This window comes from Peromyscus maniculatus, chromosome 4 (genome assembly GCF_049852395.1).
Source record: "Peromyscus maniculatus bairdii isolate BWxNUB_F1_BW_parent chromosome 4, HU_Pman_BW_mat_3.1, whole genome shotgun sequence".
Classification (NCBI taxonomy): Eukaryota; Metazoa; Chordata; class Mammalia; order Rodentia; family Cricetidae; genus Peromyscus; species Peromyscus maniculatus.
The window spans coordinates 7,836,440-7,861,558 of record NC_134855.1 but is presented as its reverse complement, the minus strand read 5'-3'; the positions used below and the strand labels follow the sequence as shown (position 1 = coordinate 7,861,558).

The 25,119-nt window shown below is 52.6% G+C and overlaps 1 protein-coding gene across 7 annotated transcripts in view; it reads right to left on the bottom strand.

Moving 5' to 3' along the window:
- Nucleotides 1–25,119, bottom strand: part of Dnm1 (dynamin 1) — a 46,171-nt gene that overhangs the window by 9,004 nt on the left and 12,048 nt on the right. For 3 of the 7 annotated variants that reach the window (XM_006983464.4, XM_006983462.4, XM_016002009.3), the window contains exons 2-15: nt 25,006–25,079; nt 24,390–24,539; nt 23,924–24,127; nt 21,810–21,908; nt 21,572–21,732; nt 19,250–19,392; nt 19,003–19,138; nt 18,841–18,908; nt 16,056–16,194; nt 10,933–11,019; nt 6,173–6,243; nt 5,943–5,994; nt 5,723–5,734; nt 2,765–2,878 (exon numbers count right to left, since the gene is read on the bottom strand). In XM_006983464.4, coding sequence (XP_006983526.1) covers nt 2,765–2,878; nt 5,723–5,734; nt 5,943–5,994; nt 6,173–6,243; nt 10,933–11,019; nt 16,056–16,194; nt 18,841–18,908; nt 19,003–19,138; nt 19,250–19,392; nt 21,572–21,732; nt 21,810–21,908; nt 23,924–24,127; nt 24,390–24,539; nt 25,006–25,079 — 1,510 coding nt within the window. Of the gene's footprint in view, nt 1–2,764; nt 2,879–5,722; nt 5,735–5,942; nt 5,995–6,172; nt 6,244–10,932; nt 11,020–16,055; nt 16,195–17,746; nt 17,886–18,840; nt 18,909–19,002; nt 19,139–19,249; nt 19,393–21,571; nt 21,733–21,809; nt 21,909–23,923; nt 24,128–24,389; nt 24,540–25,005; nt 25,080–25,119 lie in introns of all 7 variants that reach the window. The other 4 variants (XM_006983465.4, XM_042274895.2, XM_042274901.2 and 1 more) reach the window with 2 other exon arrangements.

The following is a 25,119-nucleotide window of genomic DNA, read 5'->3' as shown; positions in this document are numbered from 1 at the left end:
TATAGATGGTTTGTGCAGTGGTCTAAACATGTTGGTGTGTTGTTTTGTGGAAGAAGTTCTATAAATCTGTGGACAGATGTGTCCATGTCTGTAGGCTCTGTGTCCCAGGGGAAGGGTTCAGGGACCCTGGGAGGAGGCACCCCGATGGGGCACCAGGAAGGAGAAGTTTCTGCTGCCTGTATCCCACTGGCCCACTCACCCAATAACCACAGAGCCTATGCAGGAGAGATGGTCTGCATAGGACTCCATAGCCTTGCCTAGGACCTCAGGTGGGGGCTGGGTTAGGAGGACCTAGCTTTCCCACCCTGGCGTCATCTCCACCCCTCTGCCCCACACACCCGCCTGGCCTATGCAGCCACATAAAGCCCTCTTTATGCCAGGCGGGTGGCCGCGAGCCCCAGAGGGCGGCTGGGGGAGGAGAGGAGGAAGTTGTACACGCGGCCAGGGAACATCTGGAACCCATCTAGGGAGGCCCGCCACAGCCGCCTTGTGCTCAGGGTTGGACACTAGGTAGGAGTGGCCTCCTCCCCCAGCCCTCCCTTCCTGCCGGCCCCCTCCCCAGGCCCCTCCTTCCAGCCCAGCTCCCGCTCACCCCTGCCACGTCAAAGGAGGCAGAAGGGGAGTCGGGAGCAGAGAGGGACCACGGCTGGCCGGCCGGGGCCGGGGGACACGGGAGCTGGGGCTGGGGGCATCGCATCTCCAGGGGATGGGACCAGAGCTCCTACCGGATGGACAGATGCTGCTGCCTGGATGGACCAAAGGATACCTCCACTCCGTCTACCCAGTGTTTAGACTACCTGTTCAGGACTCCCAAATTGTACAGTAGTCTGCACATTGGTTAGGCTGGGCTGGGTTAGACCCTCGGCACCGCCGCTGGAGAGCCGCACCAACCCCGCTGTCTTCCAGAACCAGAGCCTGGACCTGGGACAGGGAACTGGGGGGCACAGGGTGGGCTGGGAGGGGGTGCAGAGCTATGGGACTGCCATCCTGCTACGGGACAGATGGGAGGTTGTGGTGGTGGGGGAGGGCAGCGGAGGAAGACGGGGAAGATGTGGGGGGTCGGCAGAGCTGGTGATGTGGGTGACTGCCTGTCTGTCAAGAGGCTTCCCCAACCCAAAGACTAAAGGGCGTGCGGCTTGGGCAGCGGGGACCAGACCGCTGCCCAAGCCCAGACTCCAGCCATCCTAATGCAAAAATGCATTCACATCCCAACAATGCACTTCAGCGCTCACACTACCAGAGCTCTGAGGCATGCATCTGTGCACTCCAGCTTCAAAGCACACATGCCCACCAGACACACATACAAGCACAAATTCACACTCAAGTGCATGCACTCACACTCAGACACACAGCCTCACAATGGGAAGTTCCCTTCCCCCATCCTCACTTTCCAAACACATACACATACTCTCAAATATCCCTCATTCACACGCCCTCCTCCAGCCACCCCACCCCCACCCCCACACCGCCACACAGGCACAGACAATGAAGTCACATGCAAGCACATAAATTCACACCTAGGTGTTTATACCCACAACACACTCACAACACCCCCCCACAACATCCATCTCTCTCTCTCTCTCTCTCTCTCTCACACACACACACACATACACACACACACACACAGGCCCCACCTTACCACATACACTACTCATCAAGTTTCCACATATAACTAAACTCAAATCTATACAAAAAACTCAAAAAAATAAAAATAAAAAAAAGACCCGCCCTGGGTATATATTAGCCCCTTTCAGTTTGGCTCAGCCGGGTAGCCAGCTATGGGGCCGCCATCCCCTAACTCTGTATAAAGGATCTTAGATATGGGAACATGAGACCCACGGAGGAGGCTGTCTAGGGGGATTGCCAGGATGACAGGGTAGGAAGCCACCTCCCAGCCCCACACCACCTCATACCCCATCCCTTCCAGGGGCCCCTGGGCTGGAGGAGAGGCCAGGGTTGGGGTAATGAGGTCCAGATGGCTTGGCGCCCCCGCCAGTAACGACAGAGGACCCCGCCCAAGGTGGGAGGTGGGGCCCCGTCCCAAGGCAGGCTGGAAGGATAACAGTGATGGGGGGGGGGGAAATGGTGGCCCAAATCACAGGCCCCCACTCTCAAATGCCACTGCCTCACTGAGAGCACCCTGTCTTATGGCAGCCCCCTCAGGAGGAAGAGGGTCCCTTCCCCCCACTCCTTAGCCAGCTGGAGTTCATTACCACAACACCCCCTGTCTGCCTGCTCCCCCCCATTCTCGCTGGTCACCTCTGGAATCCAGATGTGAAAGCCAAATACTCGTTCTTAAAGGAGACCAGTAACAGGAGGGGAGTGTGGAGGCCTGCGGGTGCCCTAGGAGGCAGGGGGCTATTCTGTGGGGTGCTCTGCAGGCCATCATCCCGACTAGTCCCTTGGCCTGGAGGTATCCCGAGCAGTTGGCCTTGGTTGTCAGGGACTGCGAGTGCATGAAGGCAGGGGTTAACTGAGTGTCTGGCAGCTGGACATGTGTGTGTCATGGTCCTGTAGGGGCCACAGAGGAGACGGCACGCCCTCAGTGAGGAAACAGGAAGGCCACTGGGCTGCTGTGTCAGGGAGCAGCGCCCCGCACCCCTGCCCGCCCACTGCAGGGTGCTTCCAGGCCTGCCATCTTTCCCTTCTACCCCACCCTGCCCCCATACAAGTCTTCTCGGACCTCTAGGGTGTGACCTAGGCCACGGTTAGCGGATGGTATGCTCCGAGCCTGACCCCTGGCAACCAGTGGCCCTTGACCCACCTCATCATCCTTGTACCAGGACAGGTTCTCAGCAGTCAGCACAAACCAGTACTCCTTGGAGCCGCCTTTCATGATGCCGATGTTGTTGATGGTCAGCCACCCCTTTCGAATGACCTGGAGCGAGGAGGGGGCAGGAGGTTGGTGAGCAGGGGCCAGGCTTCCCCACAGAGGATGGGATGAGTGAAGAGGCATTCAAAAGCCCCCTCCTCGATTCCCTGAGGCCTGACTGGTCAGAGAGGGTGGGGGCCAGACCTGCCCTAGTTTGAACCACAGTGGAGAGTGGAAGACAGGAAAACAAAGGTCAGCTGAGGATAGAGAGCCTTCTAATAGCCAGAGGTGTGTGAGCCAGGGATGTGTGAGCCAGAGGTGTGTGAGCCAGGGATGTGTGAGCCAGAGATGTGTGAGCCAGGGATGTGTGAGCCAGAGGTGTGTGAGCCAGAGGTGTGAGCTAGGGGTGTGTGAGCCAGAGGTGTGTGAGTCAGGGATGTGTGAGCCAGAGGTGTGTGAGCCAGAGAGGTGTGAGCCAGAGGTGTGTGAGCCAGAGGTGTGTGAGCCAGAGGTGTGTGAGCCAGGGATGTGTGAGCCAGAGAGGTGTGAGCCAGAGAGGTGTGAGCTAGCGATGTGTGAGCCAGAGAGGTGTGAGGCAGAGAGGTGTGAGCTAGGGGTGTGTGAGCCAGAGGTATGTGAGTCAGGGATGTGTGAGCCAGAGGTGTGTGAGCCAGAGAGGTGTGAGCCAGAGGTGTGTGAGCCAGAGGTGTGTGAGCCAGAGGTGTGTGAGCCAGGGATGTGTGAGCCAGAGATGTGTGAGCCAGAGAGGTGTGAGCTAGGGGTGTGTGAGCCAGAGGTGTGTGAGCCAGGGATGTGTGAGCCAGAGATTTGTGAGCCAGAAATGTGTGAGACAGAGGTGTGTGAGACAGAGGTGTGTGAGCTAGGGATGTATGAGCCAGAGATGTGTGACCTAGATGTCTGTGAGCCAGAGGTGTGTGAGCCAGGGATGTGTGAGCCAGGGATGTGTGAGCCAGGGATGTGTGAGCCAGAGACTGGCCGCTTTGCTACAGAGTGAGTTCCCCATTGCTAAGAGTATGCAAGCAGAGTGTGTCGGCTATTTGGACAAGGCAGTTCCACATGTCACTTGAACATCTACTTTGACATGTTTCTAACTCTGCAGTTGCTCCTCTTCCCTTTTTTGCCTGGCATATACCTACTGGCCTTTGGTATCAGCTCGGATTTCCATGGTGAGCAGCCCTCCCTGTCTCCCATGTCAGTCATGAGTACAGTAATGACCTCTGATCAGTCTCCTCTGTTTGCTTCTATAACACAGACGGCAATGTTAATCTCTCTCTCTCTCTCTCTCTCTCTCTCTCTCTCTCTCTCTCTCTCTCTCTCTCTCTCTCTCTCTGGAAAGAAGGATGAGGACAGTATCCATTTATACAACCTTCCCAGCTAATTTATGAGTTCTCCTGGACCCTTACCACCTTGCATAGTGCTATAGTGCTGGGCAGTCAGGGAGTGATGGATAAATGCTTTGGTGCCATAAATAAATGACTGCTAAACTGTGACAGTTCTAAGAGACCTCAGGGCAGCAGGAAGAGGCAGAGGCACACATGTCCAGGCCTGAACTTCCTACAAAAATTTCAGAATAACCAACAAGAGCCCATTTTCATGGCGGCAAGTAGTTGATCCCCAGACACCACCACAGACCTCGGACACCACCACCAAGGACAGGATCATTGCCCAGGTCCTGGCAGTAATACTGACTGAGGAGAAGGGGATTGCTTCTGCTCCCTCCCTGGCCCTGACCTCACTGGCTGCTTCTCTGAGCATCCAGAGAGGTCCCTGGAGGCCTGGGGCTGGTGGGGAAGGCCTGGAGCACAACTTACTTTGAGGCTTTCCTGACCCCCTCAGGCTTCTGAGAACCTCACTGAGAATTCAAATCACAGTCTATCAATGTCTCAGCAGAGGGTGATATCACTGCTTTGGTCAATTAGTAGGGCCACAGGAGTCAGGTACCCTGCCAACCCTCTCCCACCCTACTGGTGGGATCTTCTCAGTGCCTTGCCTTTGGAACTGAGTCCATTCCTGTCCCGGGATCTGGCTGCAGATCTTGCTACTCTTCTCCTGGTCTGCAGCCTTTGTTCTCCTCGTGGCCACTCCCACCTCTACCCTCTCCCTGGCTAACCTAGCTCTCCTAGGTCTGGAGTCCCTGAACTAGAGGTTCTCGTCCTGCCCAGGACTCTCAGAGGCCCTACTGGGGTCCTGTCTGTAGGTCCCGGTCCCCAAGGGGTAGGAGCAGATTCTGGACTCCTGTCCAGGGACCAGCAGGCACTGTCTGAGCTGAGCCTTCCTGAGATACAGTTCCTTTACACCTTCATTCTCTGAGCACTTACAGTATGCTGGGACCTAGGGCTGGAAATAACCAGGACCCAAGCCTGGATGGGAAACAGCATTTAACCAATCAATCACAGCCTCTGGGAACCATGTGGGAACTGCAGAGGATTCCAGTACTCGTGTGTACAACAGGGTTGAGCAAAGACTACTTAAGTGCCATTTCTGCAGACATCTGAAGCATGGAGCAGGAAGCCAGGTGAGGACCCATGATTTTTCATCATCTCGAGGTCACTGTCAGCTTCTTAAAAACATGCCTGTCTCATATCCATCCCCCAAACACTCATCCCACAGACGTTTAAAGAGCACCCACCTAGCACTGGGCCCACCCATCCCCATGTAGTCTAGCTCTACAATCAGCAGGTGCTTGGCTTGTGTACATTTATAGATGGGTGGACGGGACTGTGTGCATGGCTGGGCTTTCTCTGTCCTGTGAGAAGATGTGGAATTCATGTGCAGGTGTGTGCAAGGTGCTCAAGCCGGAGTGCCCTCTGCCCACATGCAGATCCCCATCACCAATGAGACTCCACCTCCCCTCACTGCACCAGCCAGAACCCCAGTCCTGGTACTCACCAGAATCTCATCCTGCAAAGAGGTAACCATAGCAACCACGAGAAGCATTGGGGAGAGAGGAGAGAGGATTACTGAGGCAGAGTGGAAAGCTTGTGGCTGGCAGATGACAGACAGGCTCCCTGGCCCCCGTGGACCCTTCCTCTCGGGAGGGGCTTTCCTCAGAGCTCCAAGTCCATCTGGTACCCTCCGTCCCTCGGACGGGAGCACAGGGGCCACTCACCTGGTTCCCTGAAGTCTTTTTCTTGTTCATCTGGTTGCTCCTCTGCTGAGCACTGGTGAGGGAGAGGAGAGGGGTCTTAAAACTCTCAAGAGGCCCAGCTCCACTGCTCATGGGGCACGGGACTTAGAGGGTTAAGCTGGCAGAAATGGAATCTACATACACAATGTGTACATATACATGCATATGTGCACACACACAAGGGGCCACACCACAGCCCGGGGAGCACTCACTTGGCAAAGCCTATGAAGTCCTCGTGGTTGGTATTCATATAAGCCAGCTCAATATCGATGAGAAGCATGACCTTCAAGGGTCCACAAGTCGGCGAGCAAATAGAAAAGATGCCACAAAGTTTAAGAATGTCTGGCAAGCTAGCAGAGAGATATTTTCAGTACATTTAGGAGATTAGTGCCCACAATAAGTAAAAAGTCCCTACAGTCAATAACTGAAAGACAAAAGAAAAGAGGTCAAAACAGTCAAAGAACATGAATGGACATTTCACAGAAGACATGTTAACAGTCAATAAAGAATGTAGAGAAACGGACATGCCGGGCGATGGTGGCGCACGCCTTTAATCCCAGCACTCGGGAGGCAGAGGCAGGCGGATCTCTGTGAGTTCGAGGCCAGCCTGGGCTACCAAGTGAGTTCCAGGAGAGGCGCAAAGCTACGCAAGAGAAACCCTGTCTCGAAAAACCAAAAAAAAAAAAAAAAAAAGAATGTAGAGAAACGGAAACCTATTATTATATAATTAGTATATGCTAATAAAACCTCTTTAAAATCTGAAAAAGAAAAGGGTTGGTGGCACAGGCCTTTAATCTCAGCGCTCAGGAGGCAGAGATAAGAGGATTTCTGAGTTCAAGGTCAGCCTGGTCTAAGAGCAAGTTCCAGGACAGCCAGGACTACACAGAGAAACCCTGTCTCAAAAAAGTAAAAACAAAAACAAAAACAAAAAAAAAGATCCTTCTTAACCCTAACAAATAATAGGTATTAATAAAAGGTCAGGATGGCATAGGGAGATGGAAATGTAATTCTTTTCCTTTTTTACTTTGTAAATATTTATTGATTATTATTTATGTTGTGTATATGGAAGTTTTGCCTGCATTTGTCTATGTGCACAAAGTGCATGCAGTGCCCACAGAGGCCAGAAGAGGGCGTCAGATTCCCCCTGGACTGGAGTTACAGGTGGTTGTGAGCTGCATGTGGGTGCTGGGAACTGAACCCCAGTCCTCTCTAAGGGCAGCCAGTGCTCTTCGCCTTTGAGCCATCTCTCCAGCCCAGAACTGTAATTCTAATTTCGTGTACAGCTAAGGTGAGGATGAAACAGTTACCTAAGTGAGGCAAGAGAAACCACTAAGAATAATTAGTGTCACCTGGTGGAGGACAATTTGGTAATGCTTAATGTTAAAATGAACACATACCTTTCTAGAATTATATCTCAGATAAACTCAGAATGTCCCAGGCAAAGTTCCTCCCTTTTGTTTGTTCTATTTTATTTCCTCCTCCTCCTCTTCTTCTCCTTCCCTTCCTCCTCCCTCTTCTCCTCCTCCTTCTTCTCTGAGATAAGATGTTGATGTTTGCTGCCCAGGCTAGCCTTGGACTCCTGGGTTTAAATGCTCCTCACACCTCAGTCTTCCCAGTAGCGAGGACCACAGGCCAACCTGCTTGGCTGTGGTATAATTTGTAATGGGAGAAAACTGGGGACAAACTAATGGCTACTAGAAAGAAAAATAGGTTAGGGTGACCTGACAATGAAAGACTTGGGCGGCTGTGACACACGCCCTTGATCCCAGCATGCGGGAGGCAGAGGCAGGTGGATCCCTGAGTTGACGCCAGTCCAGTCTACAGAGAGAGTTCCAGGACAGCCAAGGCTACACAAAGAAACCCTGTCTCAGAAAACAAAAATAAAAAAAGAAAGACTCAATGTTCAAAAGCGTAGGAAAAGTCTAGGCTGTGGCGGGGGAACACACACACTGCAGATTCTGAAATGTGAAGCATTTGTACTTGAGTCTTTCTTTTTGTTTTATATTGTGAGACAGGGTCTTATGCAGCCCAGTGTGGCTTCAAACTCCTTATGCAGCTGAGGATGGCTTTGAACACCTGATCCTCCTGCCTCTGCCTCCGGGGAGGTAGGATTCCAGACATGTGCCACATGTCCAGCCTTGACTCTTGGTGAAAGCGGCTGCTGAGTCCAGCCCCAGGTCTGCTCCTTCCCACGAGCCTGGAGCCTGTCCTTCCTGAGGCCCACACTCTGCAAAGGATGCATGCCTGCCCACAAAGGACTGGCGAAGACATGTTAAGATGAAGTGAGTCGCTTGTCCAGCATGTCAAAGGTAGTCAGCAGATGTTAACTAGTGCAATTATTGTCAAGAAAAAGACATGGAAAAAAGAAAGAGAGAGGGAGGGAGAAAGAAAGAAAGAAAGAAAGAAAGAAAGAAAGAAAGAAAGAAAGAAAGAAAGAAAGAAAGAAAGAAAGAAAGAAAGAAAGAAAGAAAGAAAAAGAAAAAGGCATGATGGACAGCAAGAATATGATTCCTAGAGACAGAGGTGATGCTGGGGTGTGGCTCAGGTGACAGAGTCCTTGCCTAGCCTGAAGGAAGTCCTGGCTTGAATCTTCAACCTCCAACATCACATAAACTGGGTGTAGTGGTTTACTCCGGTAATCTGAGTCCTGGGGATGAGGGAGGCGGGAGCAGCAGAAGTTCAAGTTCAAGTTCAAGTTCAGCTACACACTGAATTCAAAGCAGCCTGAGCTATAGAAGTCTACACACACACACACACACACACACACACACACGCACACGCACACGCGCACGCACACAAGGGGAAGGGCTGGAGGGAGAGATAGGGAGGGAGGGATCAAGGTGGGGATGCCTCGAAGCAACTCGCCCAATCGATTTTGTGGAGGAGGTGGATCAAGTGTGTGAGAGCCGTGTGTGTGCCATGGTGTGCATATGGAGGTCAGAGGGCAGCCAGGAGCAGCCTTCCTCACCCTCTACCATGTTTGAGGCAGGCTTTCTTGCTATTTACCATACACCAGGCTAGCTGGATTTGGGGCTCCACCTTCCTCTCTCTTAAGGGAAGTTGTCAAGACAGAGTCCCTCTATGGAAGCCAGGCTGGAACTTGCTATGTAGACCAGTCTGGCTTCAAATTCCGAGAGAGCCTCTTGCCTCTGCCTCCCAAGTGCTGGGATTAAGAGTGTGTGCCGTCATACCCAGCTCTCTTCAGTGGCTTGCCTTCCATTCTGCTGTAGGAGCCCTGGGATCATAAGTGTACACTACCACGCCTGATCGTCCGTGGGTTCTGCCGATCACACTCAAGTCCTCACACTTGCACAGCAGAGGATTTACTCACTGAGCCCCAGCCCTGGTTTTATTTTATTTGTTTTTTTTGTTTGTTTGTTTTGAAACAGGGTCTCTGTATGTTGTCTAGGTTGACTTCAAACTTTTGATCCCCCTGCCTCATCTCCAAGGAATCTGGGATTATAGTTGTTCATAAAGGCATCTGGCAGAATAAGGATTTAAAAACATGCAGGGAGATCTCTATGAGTTTGAGGCCAGCTTGGTCTACATAGTGAGTTCTAGGCCAATTACATAGTGAGACCCTGTTTTGAGCCTCAGGAGGTCCAGAATGGGCTGGAATACCTCTGCTCTTCCAGGCCCAAAGATAACATCTGGAGTCTAAATTTGTGAATGAATGAATATTTCATGAATGGAGATGCAAAAGGAGCAGTGTCTGTGAGGGCTGTAAGGTTAGCCAGAGACAAAGCAAACAGACAGAACGGCCTCCAGGGAGATGCCTGGACAGACTGCCAGAAAGCTGAGGAGACAGACAGACAAAGAAAAAGGAAGGCTATGGGGTCTGGGTGCAGTGTTGCATGCCTGTAATCCGAGCACTCCAGAAGATGAGGCAGGAGAACCACGGGTTTGCGGCCAGCCTAGGGGGTGGAGGGTGGGTGGGAAGGGAAGAAAAGAAGACAGGGATGGACAGAAGTAGAGACAGAGGAACAAGAAAGGGAAGAAGAAAGGGAAAAGGGAGAACATGGCGGGGATGTAAAAGTGCGCATCAGTATGGTGGCTCCTCAAAGAACTAAACAAATGGGGCCTGCCATGTAGCTGTGTGTGCTTAGCATGTGCTTGGCCCTGCATTCAGTTCCCAGGACCACTAACGAAAATGTGGTAGGCAGCATTACCACATGATCCAGTCATTTCCACTTCTGAGTACAGACCCCAAAGAACTGCAAGCAGGGACCTGAGAAAGTATTTGCACAGCCATATTTATTAGCAGGATTATATACAACAGCCAAAAGATGGCAGAGAGAGGCTGGAGAGATGGCTCAATGATTAAGAGCACTGACTGCTCTCCCAGAGGTCCCTGGTTCAATTCCCAGCACCCACAAGGCAGCTCTCAACTATCTGTGACTTCATTCCCAGGGAATCCAACGTCCTTTTCTGGATGACCTCGTGGGCACCAGACACAAAAATGATGAATAGACATAAACACAGGCAAAACACCCATTTTTTTTAAAGGTGGAAAGACTTCAATGGGTAAACAAACTTGTAGTGTATAGTTCACAGAATATTGTTCAAGTATTAAAAAGGAATATTCTGGTAGATGCTACAGTATTTTGGAATAACCTTGAAGGCATTAGGCTAAGTGAAACTAGCCATCCACCAAAGGATTAAAATACTGTATGATTTCACTTACCACAGGAACCTAGATAAATTCACAGACACAGAAAGAAAAGTATCTGTCAGGAGCTGGGAGGGAACTGTTTATGAGAAGTACAGAGTCAACTTTTCAAGACACAAAGTCTTCTGTGGTTGGCAGCGGTGGTACCACGATGTCAAGGTACTCGATATCGCTGAACTGTGCCCTTCAAAAATGGCTAAAACAATCCACTTTCTGTTAACTTTCTTACCCCATAAGGAAATGGTGGGAGAGGATCAGAAAGTTACTTTGAAAAGATGAAGGGAGATGGACGCTGTGGCTCACCTGCTCCTTGGTGCGGCCCTCTCGTTCCCGGATGTGAGTGGTCACAATACGTTCCATCTCCTCCCGAAGACGTGGGTATTGCTGGAGCTGGAGAAAGGGCAGGAGGAGAGAAAGCCACGTACACACAGGGCCTGGGCATCAGGCACCCAACCCCACCTGAGTACAGGGACCCAGGGGTGTGAGGTGGAAGATATGCAGGGGAAAACCAGCCAGGCCAAGAAGAGAGCCCTGGAGCCCCAGGAGGCTGATGGCACCAGCCATGGCCACTCCTTCCACCCAAGCGTGGCCTCTAAATGGCACCTCAAGGGTCTTCCTGGTTCCAGGACCATCTTTACTGGCCCACCCGGGCAATTTCAATGGGCAAGGGGCAGTCTCCACGGGGAGAACCACAGAAAGGGATGGCTGCAGTGGCCGCCATCTTGACAGTGGCCATCTTGAAGACCAACCTAGCAGATGGAGGGAGGCCTTTGAGGCATCCTTTCACTGGCTCTTGGGGTTACCCCTCGCCTTCGTAAAGGCTTTAAATGACAGCCAGGTGAGGAGTCATGCAAGGAGCCACTCCAGAGACCTATCGGGGAGAAACTGGGAAGGGGAGGGCCCATGGTGGCTGTCAGCCTCCTGAGTCAGGCCGGGGGAGGAGGAAAACAACAGTCACACCAGAGGACATGCAGGAGCCACCTGGCACAGGCATGCAAGGACACAGGGGACATGCAGAGATAGTGTGTCAGCAGCATGCACAGTACCCCGCGGGGGCCTGGCTGGGCCCTGGGACCACTTGGTAAGCCCACCCAGTCCTGTCTCCCTTAGCACGCCTGTCTGCCGCCGCCGTCATCTCAAGCTACATCTGCCAGGGTCTGAGACTTAGCAGACCCAGTAGGCTGCTGTGCCCGATGTAGCCAAGGATGACCTTGGACTCCTAGGAACCCTGCCCTCGGCCCAGCCAGGTTCTGGACAAAGCCCAGACGACTCATTCTTCTGGAGCTTCTCTTAGCTGCCACCTCTTCCTGAAAGCCTGTTCGGATTGAGGACTAAGGACTGAATCGGGGCCTCCCTCTGCTGCCTCAGCCTCTTCCACCTGTCTCGAGAGTAACTGTCCCCCAGGGCTGCCGCAGGGCTGGGCACCATCCATGCTCCAGGAGGGTGTGTTGGAGGAATGAGAAAATGAATGGAAGATGGATGTCTTTGCCCTCCTTGCCGGGTGAACAGGCAGAGGCTCCTCTATCTTCTGGCTCGGCACCAGCTTAGACAGGGCTTCCCAGTGAGCTTCTGAAGGTGGAGACCACCCACCAGGACCACCCTTCCCCCAGGGGAAGCTTGGACAGTTCCTGGTCCTGCTAGTCACCCTGCACTGGGTCAACACTCTCAGGTGAATCCTGTGGGAAGACATCCAAGCACTCTGTGCCTGGTTCTGAGGGCGATATGAAGGCCAAGAGGGGCTGTCAGGGTGGACAGGTGGACAGGAGAACGGAGTGGAGCTCAGGAGACCAGCCCAGGAGAGGCTGCCTTGGGAGAAGACACATCCAACCTTCCCGCGGCTGTGCCAAGGGTGCAGCTGAGACAGCCTCGCACAAGGGGCTGAGACCCTGTGGGAGGACTGTCTGGGAGGACCGTGTGGGAGGACCGGCCTGAGACCCGGGGCTTGGAAATGCCGGCCGGACAGGTCTGCTGTTCTGTGTGCCTCTCTGTACGTAGCCTCTGAGTCTGGGCAGAGATGTGGGGCTGAGTCACAGTCACCAGGCCTTTGAGGTGGTCCAAGGCTTCCTCCCAGGGCAGGGGTGGGGGTGGGGCTGGGAAGGACGGAGCAATTTGCCAAAAAGCATGGCCAGCTCCCTGCTAAGTGCCCGGCTCTACATGTCTCAAGTTTTCCACATGTCCCATACGGACAGGCCGCCTCAGCCCCTCAAGAGGTTCAGCTCCTTCCAACGTCTTTTTCCGTTCTGGCTGCCTGGGAGCTGCCAGGACTTTCCACCAGTTTTTAAGATGAAACCTTTCTCTCTCTCTCTGGGTCCTTGGCTGAGCAGAGTAGCCAGCCTGGAGCCTATTTGTTTTGGGGTCAGGGATGAAGCTCCTGAAGCCATGAATCCTTGGTTCAAAGCCACGCCCTGCCTGCTGACCACCGAACACTCCTTCCAAGTGTCAAGCATGGTACTTCTCTTCCTATCTTATACCTAAACATCAGACTTTCAGCTGTATCCAGAGATGAAGCAACAACAACAAAACAAAACTAACCCTAGCAGGGCTAGGAGTAACAACCAAACTTCTGTCAGGAGTGGCTGAGAAAACACAGGCATTCAAAAAACCAAAAACAAACAAACAAAAACACAAAGCCAGGTGGTGGCGCTGACGCACACCTTTAATCCCAGCCCTCGGGAGGCAGAGGCAGGCGGATCTCCGTGAGTTCCAGGCCAGTCTGGTCTACAGAGTTCCAGGAAAGGTGCAAAGCTACACAGAGAAACCCTGTCTCGAAAAAACAAAAAAGGAAAAGAAAAAAAGAAAAACCCACACAAATATAAGTGGATTTTGCCATATAAAGAAAAATGACTGCTGGAGTTAAATCATATGGCAAACATAGGGTTCTCCCTTAAGATTGGTGTTCTCTGGGAAGCAAGCTCCCTGCTCCGGGGACCATCTCAACAACCACAAAAGACTTAAATGTGAAACAGAAACGGCTGTATGTTCCTTTCTCTCTTTCAAAACAATGGTTAGTCTTGGCTAAATATGACTTTGGATTTTAGTGTTCAATATTTACTAATTTCCCCTCAAAATGCTACACACATTCTTTTCTGCAATGTTTTCCACAGTCCCTTTACATCATAGAGGGACACGTGGACAGAAGGACACAAGCCTGTCTTGCCTCTTTTCTTTTGAGACAGCGTCTCATGTAACCCAGGCTGGCCTCTTACTATGTAGCAGAGAATGACCTTGACCTCATGGTCCTCCTGCCTCCACTCCAGAGTGCTGGGATTGCAGGCGTGGACAGCCACACCCACCTGCTCTTTAAACCCTTGCAGTTTCCCACGGTGGATGCATTACTTTGCCTATTGATCGCCTCTGGATGGGCATATGGATTGCCTTCAAAGCTGTATCATTCACAATTACTGCTCTCGTTAGGGATGCAGCTGAGCAAAGCATCCTACACTGTGGACTGTTTGTATCTAGCTAGCTATCTTCTAGGAATCTATCTTAAGGAGACCATCCAAGAGAAAGAAGCGTAATGGGATCTTCATGTGGGGGCCAGAAGTCAGTGATGGGTGACTCCAGGGATCTGCCAGTCTCCCTTTCCAGCTCTGGGACCACAGGTGTGTTGCTGCATCTGGCTTTCCATGTGGGCACTGGGGATCTGAACCCAGGTCCTCCTGCTTGCGTGGCAGGCACTTTACCAACTGAGCCACCTCCCCATCCCTTGTTTCTTTATGATATTTAAAAATAGAGATTAAATGTTCAATGGGAAACTAGTCAGGCAAACTCATTTAATGACCTCTTACGTCACCATTAAAAATGTTTATATAGGGCCAGGCAGTGGTGGCACACGCCTTTAATCCCAGCACTCCAGAGGCAGAGGCAGGCAGATCTCTGAGTTAGAGGCCAGCCTGGTCTACAGAGTGAGTTCCATGATAGCCAGGGCTACGCAGAGAAATCCTATCTCAGAAAAAAAAAAATGTTTATATAGGGTATGTAATAATTCTACCCAGCGTGTGTAGAAAAAAAAAAAAAGCAATATATGGATCCAGTGTCAGCATGGTTAAAATAAACAAGCCAATTATGTTGTAGAAATAGGAAAGTTTTTGAAGTTAATTATTTTACTGTATTAATATTGTGTGTGCATGATGTGTATATGGGCACATACGCACAGTGAATGCTTTACCCACTGAGCCATCTGGCCAGCCCAGAAATATGGACATTTTTAAGCTGGGTGTGGTGGTTCATGCTTTTATTCCTAGTGCTCAAGAGGCTGAGACAAGAGGACTGCCATGAAGTCTAGGTCAGGCTGGGCCAGAGAGTGAGGCTATGTCTCAAAAAAAAAAAAAAAAAAAAAAAAAGGGAGTGGGAGTGAGGGGAAGAGGTGGGTGAAGGGAAGGGCAGGGGGGGGGGGCAGAAAAGAACAACAAAACAAAACAAACCAGTGTAAGCACTGGAGCATGCTAAGTGCCTCCCGGCAGGATTCTAAGAACACAGACCTCTCATAGACCCGGCAACCTTTCTGCCATGGATTGAGCCCAGCGGACAGAGGGCCTGGGGACCCAAGGACTCCACAGCTCAGGGACCAGAGAAGAGCAAGGGTGGCACTTACTAGAAACTCGGAGTTAAGGCAGATGTGTGCTCCACACACAGACCTCAGCTCGAGGGACAGTTCAGCTCACTGCTGAGGGCAGGGGCAGCATGGGAAGTCTGGCAAAGCTCCCACTGCCAATGGGAGCTGAAAGCAAGCACTGCTTTGGACAACCTGGCTAAAAGTCCTCCAAACGGCCAAAAGTGGACACATAAGAAAAGGGCATCGAAAAGACAGACAACTCAAAAGAGGCTCCTAGGCGTCTGACTCATGCAGACTGTTGGCACTGAGCAATCCAATACGCTTTAGCGCAAATTGGTTTCGAGGTCCTGGGATGGCTCTCCTCTCCCCAGAGGCCCTGACCCTGGGCCCTCTCCGTAAGTCTAAGTCACCCTCTGCTTTCCCTGAGATCTGTCTGGACCCCTGTAAAGCAAGGGCAATGATGTTGCCCACTTCTTAAAGTTGTTGAGAAGACTAAATCAGACACTGGTAAGGACCAGCACTCAGCCCACTGAAGCACAGAGTAGCTGCTCAATAAACTGCAGCCACCACCTACCATCACTGTGGTTGGCACTGTACGATCGTCCTTACCGACGGAAAGGGGACCCGAGGCGTGGAGTGCAGCCCTTCTGCCAGGGCTGTCTGATAGCATCCTGAGTGAAAGTATTCCCGGGGTTCTAAGATGGCAGGAAGTCTTGGGCCAGGGACTGCCTGGCCTGAATGGGTGCCTGGGTCCCAGTGGGGAGCCAAGAGGCCATCACATCTGCTAGGCAGATGGTTCTGCCCGTGGGAAGCCATAGCCACCAGGTAGGGGTGACGGCCGGGCCCAGCCCCTCCCAGGCGGCCGCCATACCTTTTCGCTACACTTTCTGATGGTGGACGTGAGTTCACTGACTACCATGTCCACACACTTGATACTGGGCTCTTTAAGCTTCTGCACCTGCTTTTTCACTGTGGCTTCAAAAGCGAGATCAGGTGTGAAGAGGCCCGTCCTGCACCCGAGGAGGAGGAGGAGGAGCAGGAGGAGGAGGAGGGGGGGGCAGGGAGGGGAGCAGCCAGGAGGGCAGAGGGGGGGAGGAGGATGGGAGTGAAAGCCAAGCGGCCGGGCTCAAGGGTGGGTGAGGATGGCACAGGCATGGGGAAAGAGAGAGACACCAACAAAGAGAGAGAGAACAGAAGACAACATGAGCGTGGGACCCAGCCCCTCCCCCTCTCCCAGGGTTGCACCTGCTAGGTGCAACCAAGCACCCCCTCCCTCGGGGCTCTGGGGTTATGGCCAGAGGTGTCAGGGACCAAACCCCTGTTCTGAGAGAGCCTTCCCCACTTCAGATCCTCTACCCCAGGGATGCCCCTAGAAAGCAGACTCAACAGCCCCATGCCCGCCTGCTCTTCTCCAGTGCCTCTTCTGTCTGTCCCCGTGCGTCCTCCTAAGGGCCAGACCCGGACTGAGCCACATGTTCTGTTCAAACCTAAGCTTCTGGGAACCCCTGAACTGTTTCAGCCTGACTCAGAAGCTCAGCCCCATGGGCCACCTCTGCTAGGCTGTGCTGTGTTTAAGTGCCCAGGCTGCGCTCTCCCCGCCCTACAGTCAACACCACAGACGGAGCCTCCTGGGGCTTCGGAGCAGCAGCCTGGCTCTCCCCCTCCACCCCTGCTCCTCCTTCCTCCTCAAGGGGCATCCCTCTGGCTCCTCCTCCTATCAGGTTCGTGGGAACTCGGAAAGACGGAAAGCAGGAGAAGAGAAAAGACAGAAAGGGGGGTGGTGGTTGAGAGGCCAAGACAGCAGTGTGGAGGGGGGGTGCCTGGGGTGGAACTGATGAGCACTGGACAGGTGAGTCCGCAGCCTCAGCTTCCAGTGACAGCTCTCCGCTCCCTAGCAGATAAGACCCTGGCTGGGTAAGTCATTCCACATGCTGGGCCTCAGTTTCCCTGCTGTGAGAAATGAGCACCATCCTCTAAGCCCAATCCCTTTTGAGGCTGACTGGAAGGAGACAGCTCTGTCCCTGGAGAGCCGAATGTGGAAGGGGCGGGAGGGCCCGATGACAGTCTCCAGAGGACAGTGAAGGATGGAGAGGATGAAGAACAGGGAGACATGGTACCCCAGTCCTGGGCCCTATGACTGCTCTGGCTGCCCAGGTTCCCGCAAAGCACCCCACAAGATCCTGTTCCTCACATGCCCCCAGGCTGAGGCTTCCCCAAGACCCCCCCTAGAGCTTTGGAAGTTTACCCCATGTCTATGGGCAAGGCAGGGACCCAGAGTTCCCTCCAACACCATTCTTTCTGGGCCAGGGGAGATCTCTCAGTGTCCAATTCTTTGATTCCCCAGGTCCGGGGGTCAGGGTGTGGGTGAGGTTCCCTCAGAGGGCTCCCCTGTCCAGGTCCATCATGATCGGCTTGCCCTCCCCACCCCGCTGAGGCCTGTGCATGCTACCGAGGAGGCAGGCGGTGGCGGCGGTGATGTGGGGAAGAAGTGCCTGGCTGAGCGGTGCAGGGCGGGGCGGGGGCGGGCGGGGCTGACGGGGCTGGCCAAGGGCTGCCTGTTACCTTCTTGGTGCACTGTCTAACCGTGCTGATTAGTTCTGAGATAACCATGTCCACACACTTGAGACACGGTTCTCGAATCTTCTTCACCTGCTTTTTCACAATGGTTTCAAAGGCCATGTCTGGGGTAAACAGCCCCGTTCTGAACGCCCGGGGCAGGAGAAGGGCAGAGTGTCACAGGCTGGCACTTGCCAGGAGTACCAGGCCATGGTCCCTCTCCAGCCCCTTAGCAGTGCCTGGGGGAGAAGTCTTCCCACTACCCCGTCTGAGCCTGGGTGTCTCCAGCTAGCCAGCGGGGGGGGGGGGGTGGGGGGGGGCGCGGGGGCGGGGGGACGGCGGTGGGGGGGGAGGAGAGCGGTTCTAATGAGAGGTTTCCCATCAGTGATCCTTGGGCCAGACAGCTCTGTCTGAGCCTCTCCTACAGCCATTTTGCTTCCTCTTAAGTATTTCTGTAAAAGGTTCTAAAAGGTTCCATAGCCCCACACTGTTTGGAAATTACCAAACTGAGGCCTCCTTAAGAGCCATTCTGAGAACTGAGCTTCTCTTATTAAGACAAGGAGACGAGGTCTCCTGTTTTGACCAAATGCAGTTCTCACAATGTAGATTTCAGGCGGAGATGCAGCATGGATCGTACAGGAGCATACATAGAGGGGTCACATGGGCGTGGTGCCATTCAGGGTCTGGGTCCCTGAGGAGTGTCTGAGGGTCTCTCTCCCAGCTCTCTTTTCGGCACCAAAGGGTGGCTTGGGAGAGAAGGGGTAGGACGGGAGAGGTTGGGAGACTGGGAGCATCTGGCATGTTGAAAATCACCCTCATAAAAGAATGTAGAACAGTGTCTGGGTGTTATGCCCCAGGCCCTACCCAGTGACCTCCAGACCTCCCGGGGACAGCCAAGGAGGCCAGTGGGTTGTAGGCTGCCGGGTAGCCCAGGCCTCCCAGCCACCTCCCTTAGCTGGAGCCTGTTGAGCTGGGGGCCAGAAAGCTGGGGTTAAGGGATGGAAGGCCAGGACCCTCAGGTCCATCCTGAGGGAGGCTCCTTCAAGCCTGGTGCCCCTTGCCTAACAGGATGCAGACCCCACCCTGGTCCCAGTACATGCCTGATGCCATGAATGTTCTTGATGGCATAGCTGATCTCTCTTCGGAGTTCCTTCTCATCAAACTCCATCTGTGGTGGACAGACGGAAGACTGGTCAGAGCCAGCCCTGCCACAGGAGGTAGATACAGGGCCCACTCTCCTGCCTGGGACTACAGTGCCCTACCTTAACCAGCTCAAAAGGGAAGCGCTCATGGAAGATCCGGTTAATGCGGGCTCCACCTGACAATTCGTAAGTGTCGATCTGGTCTCCGGAACCTTCAATGCGCTTCTCGAAGTCCACCGCAAACTGCTGGACCATCCTGTGTGGGAGAGGGGCGTGGCCTGAGGAGGTGGAGGGGGGAGCCCTGGGCCCCGGAGGGTGGGAGGGGCTGGAGCAGCCCAGCCCTGGAGACTGGGGCCAGGAGCCTTACTGCAGCAGGGCCTTGGTCTTGCGTGCTGGGTCATCCGGTCGGAAGTTCTTGTACTCATCCACCTCCTTCTCAATGGACAGCAGCTGGCTCTGCAGCTTGTTCCGAAGCCCTGGCAGTGTGTCCCGGATGTGGTTGGTCAGTTGCTGGGTGTGGTGGGTAAGGAAAAGGTTAAAACCAAGGTCACAGCCCTAGATGCCCACAGGCCCAGGCAGGGAAAGGGATGCTAGCAGGCTGTGTGGATGCAATACGGCACAGAGCTGTGGAGGACCAGGTCAGAAGCTGTAGGGCAGTGGTTCTCAGCCTTCCTAATGCTGCGACCCTTTAATACAGTTCCTCATGGTGTGCTGACCCCCAACCATGAAATTATTTTCATTGCTACTTCATAACTGTAATTTTGCCACAGTTATGAATCATAATGTAAATATCTGATAGCTGGAGATCTGATATGCGACCCCTGTAAAAGGTTGCTCGACACCCCCCCAGAAGGGGTGTGACCCACAGATTGAGAACCACACACCCCTCAGAAGGGGTGTGACCCACAGGTTGAGAACTACACCACCCCAGAAGGGGTGTGACCCACAGGTTGAGAACCACACACCCCCAGAAGGGGTGTGACCCACAGGTTGAGAACCACACTCCCCCCAGAAGGGGTGTGACCCACAGGTTGAGAACCACACACCCCCAGAAGGGGTGTGACCCACAGGTTGAGAACCACACCCCCCCAGAGGGGTGTGACCCACAGGTTGAGAACCACACTCCCCCCAGAAGGGGTGTGACCCACAGGTTGAGAACCCCCCCCAGAGGAGTGTGACCCACAGGTTGAGAACGACACACCCCCAGAGGGGTGTGACCCACAGGTTGAGAACCACTGCTGCAAAGGGCAGGCCTGAGCTCCACAGGTGCGCACAGAGATGAACTATTGGAATTAATATGTCATAACTCAATTTCTGACAGAAGCCAGGAATCTGGATCCATACTGAAGCTACCTAACTTTGAGTAACTGAATATTTTTAGATTCCAGAACCCCAATGCATTTAGGCAGGGAAGGCTGAAAGACACTCTCGCATACTCTGGGTTCCAGTCACCTACAGGTAATTCTCAAGTTCAGGGGCTCCAGTCCGCTGGGTCCCTCACCCTCTCTCCCTGAGCCATTGGGGTTACACTGTGGGACAGGATGGGTCACCACCATCCTCTTTAGAGGTAGTGGTGGGAAGATCAGAGCATTAGAGTGTCCCAGTGGGTGAGTAATGAAGCCGGGATTGGAATCCAGATCTATGGTTGTCTCAACTGCCCCCTGCACTCATTCCAGAAGGGGAAGCCTCCCGGGGAAGCTTTTGGAATGTTCACGGTTTCTGGGTCAGCCTCTTTTTTTTTTTTTTTTTTTTTTTTTTTTTTTGGTTTTTCGAGACAAGGTTTCTCTGTGTAGCTTTGCGCCTTTCCTGGAACTCACTTGGTAGCCCAGGCTGGCCTCGAACTCACAGAGATCCGCCTGGCTCTGCCTCCCGAGTGCTGGGATTAAAGGCGTGCGCCACCACCGCCCGGCTCTCTTTTTTTTTTTTTTAAGTTGATCCTTTTTAAATTTATTTATTTATTTATATTTTATATATGAGTGCTCTGCATGTATACCTGCACACCAGAAGAGAGCGTCAGATCTTATTATAGATGGTCATGAGCCACCATGTGGGTGCTGGGAATTGAACTCAGGACCTCTGGAAGAGCAGCCATCTCTTAACCCCTGAGCCATCTCTCCAGCCCCTGGTTCAGTCTCTTTGGATCACGTCAAGAGGACCAAGATGTCCAGCAGAATGCATTCCAGTTCTCATGAGTCAGTGCCACCATCCACACAAGATTCTGGTCTTCTCTACATGCTGGGAGTCCCAGGGCTCTCCTTCTGGGCCCCAGAAAGGAAAAGTCAGCAGAATTCTTGTCACTAACTCCCTAGGGGACTAAGACAAGTGGCTTCCTTTCTCTGGGTCTCACTTCGTTTTGCATTGCTGGATGCTAATCTCCAGTGGTCTCCCTTAAGGTGTATGGAGGAAACCAGGCTGCAGAGACGGCTCAGACTGATCTTCTAGAGAACCCAGGTTTGATTCCCAGCATCCACATGACAGCTCGAGACCATGTGTAACTCCAGTTCCAGGGGATCTGCTGCCCTCTTCTGACTTTCCAGGGTACCAGACATGCACACAGACAAATCACCCATACATATAAAATAAAAAAAACAAAACGTATGTACACACACACACACACACACACACACGAAAAGATGCACTTGAGATTAGTCTTGTTTCCCCAGGGCCCTGGCTAGACCCGCTAACCCACCTGATTGAGGACCTTCTGCAGGTAGGGTGTGCCCATGCGGTCAGCCAAGTGGCGGTAGGATGGGTGAGAGAGGAAGAACTTGCGTTCGGCAGCCAAGGCGGCTGTGATGTCCTTCTTGCCATCTATGTCCTTCTGACTGCGGTTCACCACGCCGATGTAGCCTGTGGAGCAGGGCCGAGGTCAGGGGCGGGCAGCTCCCAGGAAGGTGAGAGGGGAAGGTGCGGCAGTGCCTGCCTACCTCTGCGCAGAGGGAGCAGCTTATTCTCCAGCACATCCCGGGCGTCTGTGCCCTCATCCATCAGGTCCAGCTTGGTGATGACCCCAATGGTGCGCTGACCTGCAAAGTGACCACGGTAGACTGGCACACCTGCTCCAGCCCTCCCTCGGGAGACTTCACTCGTTCTGAAACCTCCCACACTATCCTTCTCATCCTCTGCCCACCCAGCCGCTCCTCTTTCATGATTCAAAGTGGCCAAAATGATTTTTTTTGTTGATGCCATTTCTCTCTCTTTTTAATTATTTTCATTTTTATTGTATGTGTATGTGAGTTTTGCCTACATATATGTCTGTGTACCACGTGTGCCTGGTGTGTGCTGCTGGCAGAGGCCAGAAAAGTGTGTCACATCCTCAGGAACTGGAATTACAGATGGTTGTGAACAACCATGGGGGTACTAGGAATTGAACCTGGGTCCCCTGGAAGAGCTGAGCCATCTCTCCAGCCCTGAGTTGGTGCTATTTCTTTGAGAGAGGATCTGGCTATGAAACTCAAGCTGGCTTCAAACTCAATATATGTAGGGACTGGAGAGATGACTCAGTGGTTAAGAGCACTGGCTGCTCTTCCAGAGGACTCAGGTTCAATTCTCAGCACCCACATGGCGGTTCACAACCATCAGTAACAGTTTCAGGAGAACTGATGCCATCTTCTGGCCTCTGTGGGCACTGCATGCAGGTGATGCAGAGACATCATGCCAGCAAAATATCCATACTAATAAAATAATTTTTAAATTATTTTTTTAATTCAACATAGCCAGCAGTGGTGGCGCATGCCTTTAATCCCAGCACTTGGGTGGTAAATGCAGGAAGACCTCTGTGAGTTTGAGGCCAGCCTGCTCTACAGGATAGTCAAGGCTACACAAAGAAACCCTGTCTCAAAAACAAACAAACAGAAAACAACAAAAAAAATTTTTTTGATCTATATAGTCTAGCCTGGCCTTGAACTCATGATCTTTGTGCCTCCACCTTTGGAGACTTGGGATCCTGATTGTACACTGCCACACTGAATGCAAAATCATGTTTTATTTTTTATTTGTTATTATTATTATTATTTTGGTTTTTCAAGACAGGGTTTCTCTGTGTAGCCCTGGCTGTCCTGGGACTCCCTCTGTAGACTAGGCTGGCCTCCAACTCACAGAGATCCACCTAGCTCTGCCTCCTGAGTACTGGGATTAAAGGTGTAAAGGTGTGCGTCCTCACAGCCTGAATAAAATGATGTAGGTTTTATTTATTTATTTATTTATTTATTTATTTATTTATTTATTTATACATACGAGACAGGGTTTCTCTGTGTAGCTTTGCGCCTTTTCTGTAGACCAGGCTGGCCTCAAACTCACAGAGATCTGCCTAGCTCTGCCTCCTGAGTGCTGGGATTAAAGGTGTAAAGGTGTGCGTCCTCACAGCCTGAATAAAATGATGTGGGTTTATTTATTTATTTATTTATTTATTTATTTATTTATTTATTTATTTATTTATTTATTCGAGACAGGGTTTCTCTGTGTAGTTTTGGAGCCTTTCCTGAATTTTACTCTGTAGACCAGGATGGCCTCAAACTCACAGAGATCCGCCTGGCTCTGCCTCCCAAGTTCTGGGATTAAAGGTGTGCACCACCACCTCCCGACCAAAATGATGTTTTAACACCACGCTAGGTAAGAACCCTAGCACTGAGCTACATCCAAAACCCTGCAAAATTGTTTCTTTGAGGTGGGGCTTTTAAAAGTCACTTTTATTTATTTGCTTATTTATGTAAGTGGGTGCACCCCCTCCACCACAAAGATTTGCAGGGATCAGTTCTCCTGCTCCTCCACATGGGTTCTGGGACTGAACTCAGGCAGCAAGCACCTTTTCCCACCGAGCCCCCCTTTTTAAAACTCTTTGAGACTGCATCTCATGTAACCCAGGCTGTCCTCAAACTGGTCATGTAACTAGTGTTGGGTCTTCTACGTGCTGGGACTGAGGGACCACACCCAGCTGAAGTGAGTCTAAGGGTTAAATCTGATCCCGACACCATTAGACCTTCAGAGATACTCCTAAACCAGACTAGTGCCGAGGTGCATCAGCTGCCAGCGAGCAACCTACCCTGCGGGTCCACCTCCTTGGCGATCTTGAGGGCATCAGAGTTGGCCAGGTCCGAGTTGGCAGGGGACACAGCCAGGATAAGGCAGTTCTCCTTAGTGACGAACTGCATGAGCATGTCCCGGATCTGGAACTCGATGTCGGGAGGTTGGTCCCCCACCGGGACCTTGGTCATGCCAGGCAGGTCCACTAGGGTCAGGTTCAGCACTGGACAGAGAGGCAAAAAGGGCAGGCCCACGGTGGGGGCGTGGTCAGGTGGGTGGGGCTAAACACCAGGCTCCGGCTTGAAGAGCATCTACTGGTGAGCGCGGCCAGAAGAGGGAGGGGTTAGGCAGGTGAGACTTGAGGTAAGTGGACTTGGAAGACGCAGGCAACAAATATGAGAACTGTGGGGCCCAGGGAATTGGCCCAGGGCGCGCGTGGCTAGGCAAAGAAGCCGGAAGGAGGGGGCGGGGCCGGGTCTCCTCACCATGGGGCGAATAGACCCGCAGGTTGATGGGCACTGGAGAAATGCCCTTGTTGGTGCCGGTGACCCGGTCAGTCTCAGCCTCAATCTCCAGGCGCACCTCCTCGAAGTCGGTGAACTTCTTCCCCTTGCAATGCAGGAATTCGGCATATTCTGCTCCAGAAACCAACAGGGGATGGGGAGGAGGCATCAGACCTGGGAAGCCCACCTGGGTGGCATCGTTCTCCCTTAATCTACCCTTTACCCCCAAACAGCGATCCTTGTCTCCATTTTACAGTATGCTTTTTTTTTTAATTATTTAATTTTATTTCATGTGCATTGGTGTTTTTTCTGCATTCACGTCTGCACGAGGGTGTTGGATCCCCTGGAACTGTTACAGATACCTGTGAGCCACCATGTGATTGCTGGGAATTGAACCTGGGTCCTCTGGAAGAACAGCCAGTGCTCTAAACCGCTGGGCCATCTCTCTAGCCCTCCACTTTATAGTTTTATACCCACTGTCTAGGGCCCACGGAGGGGAAGATGACCTTGCCTAAAGTCACTCCACAAACAGCTTCCGTAGCTAGGCTGGGCTTCACCTCAGGCAGGGGCCGCCTGGCTGCGGATAGAGGACACCCACCTGTGGAAGAATTAACCAGCTGCAGAACCAGCGGACGTCGGGTGACGATGCCAGATCCTCGGGGCAAGAAGTCCCTGCAGGGAGTTGGGGTTAGAAGACGGTCAAGACCGGACG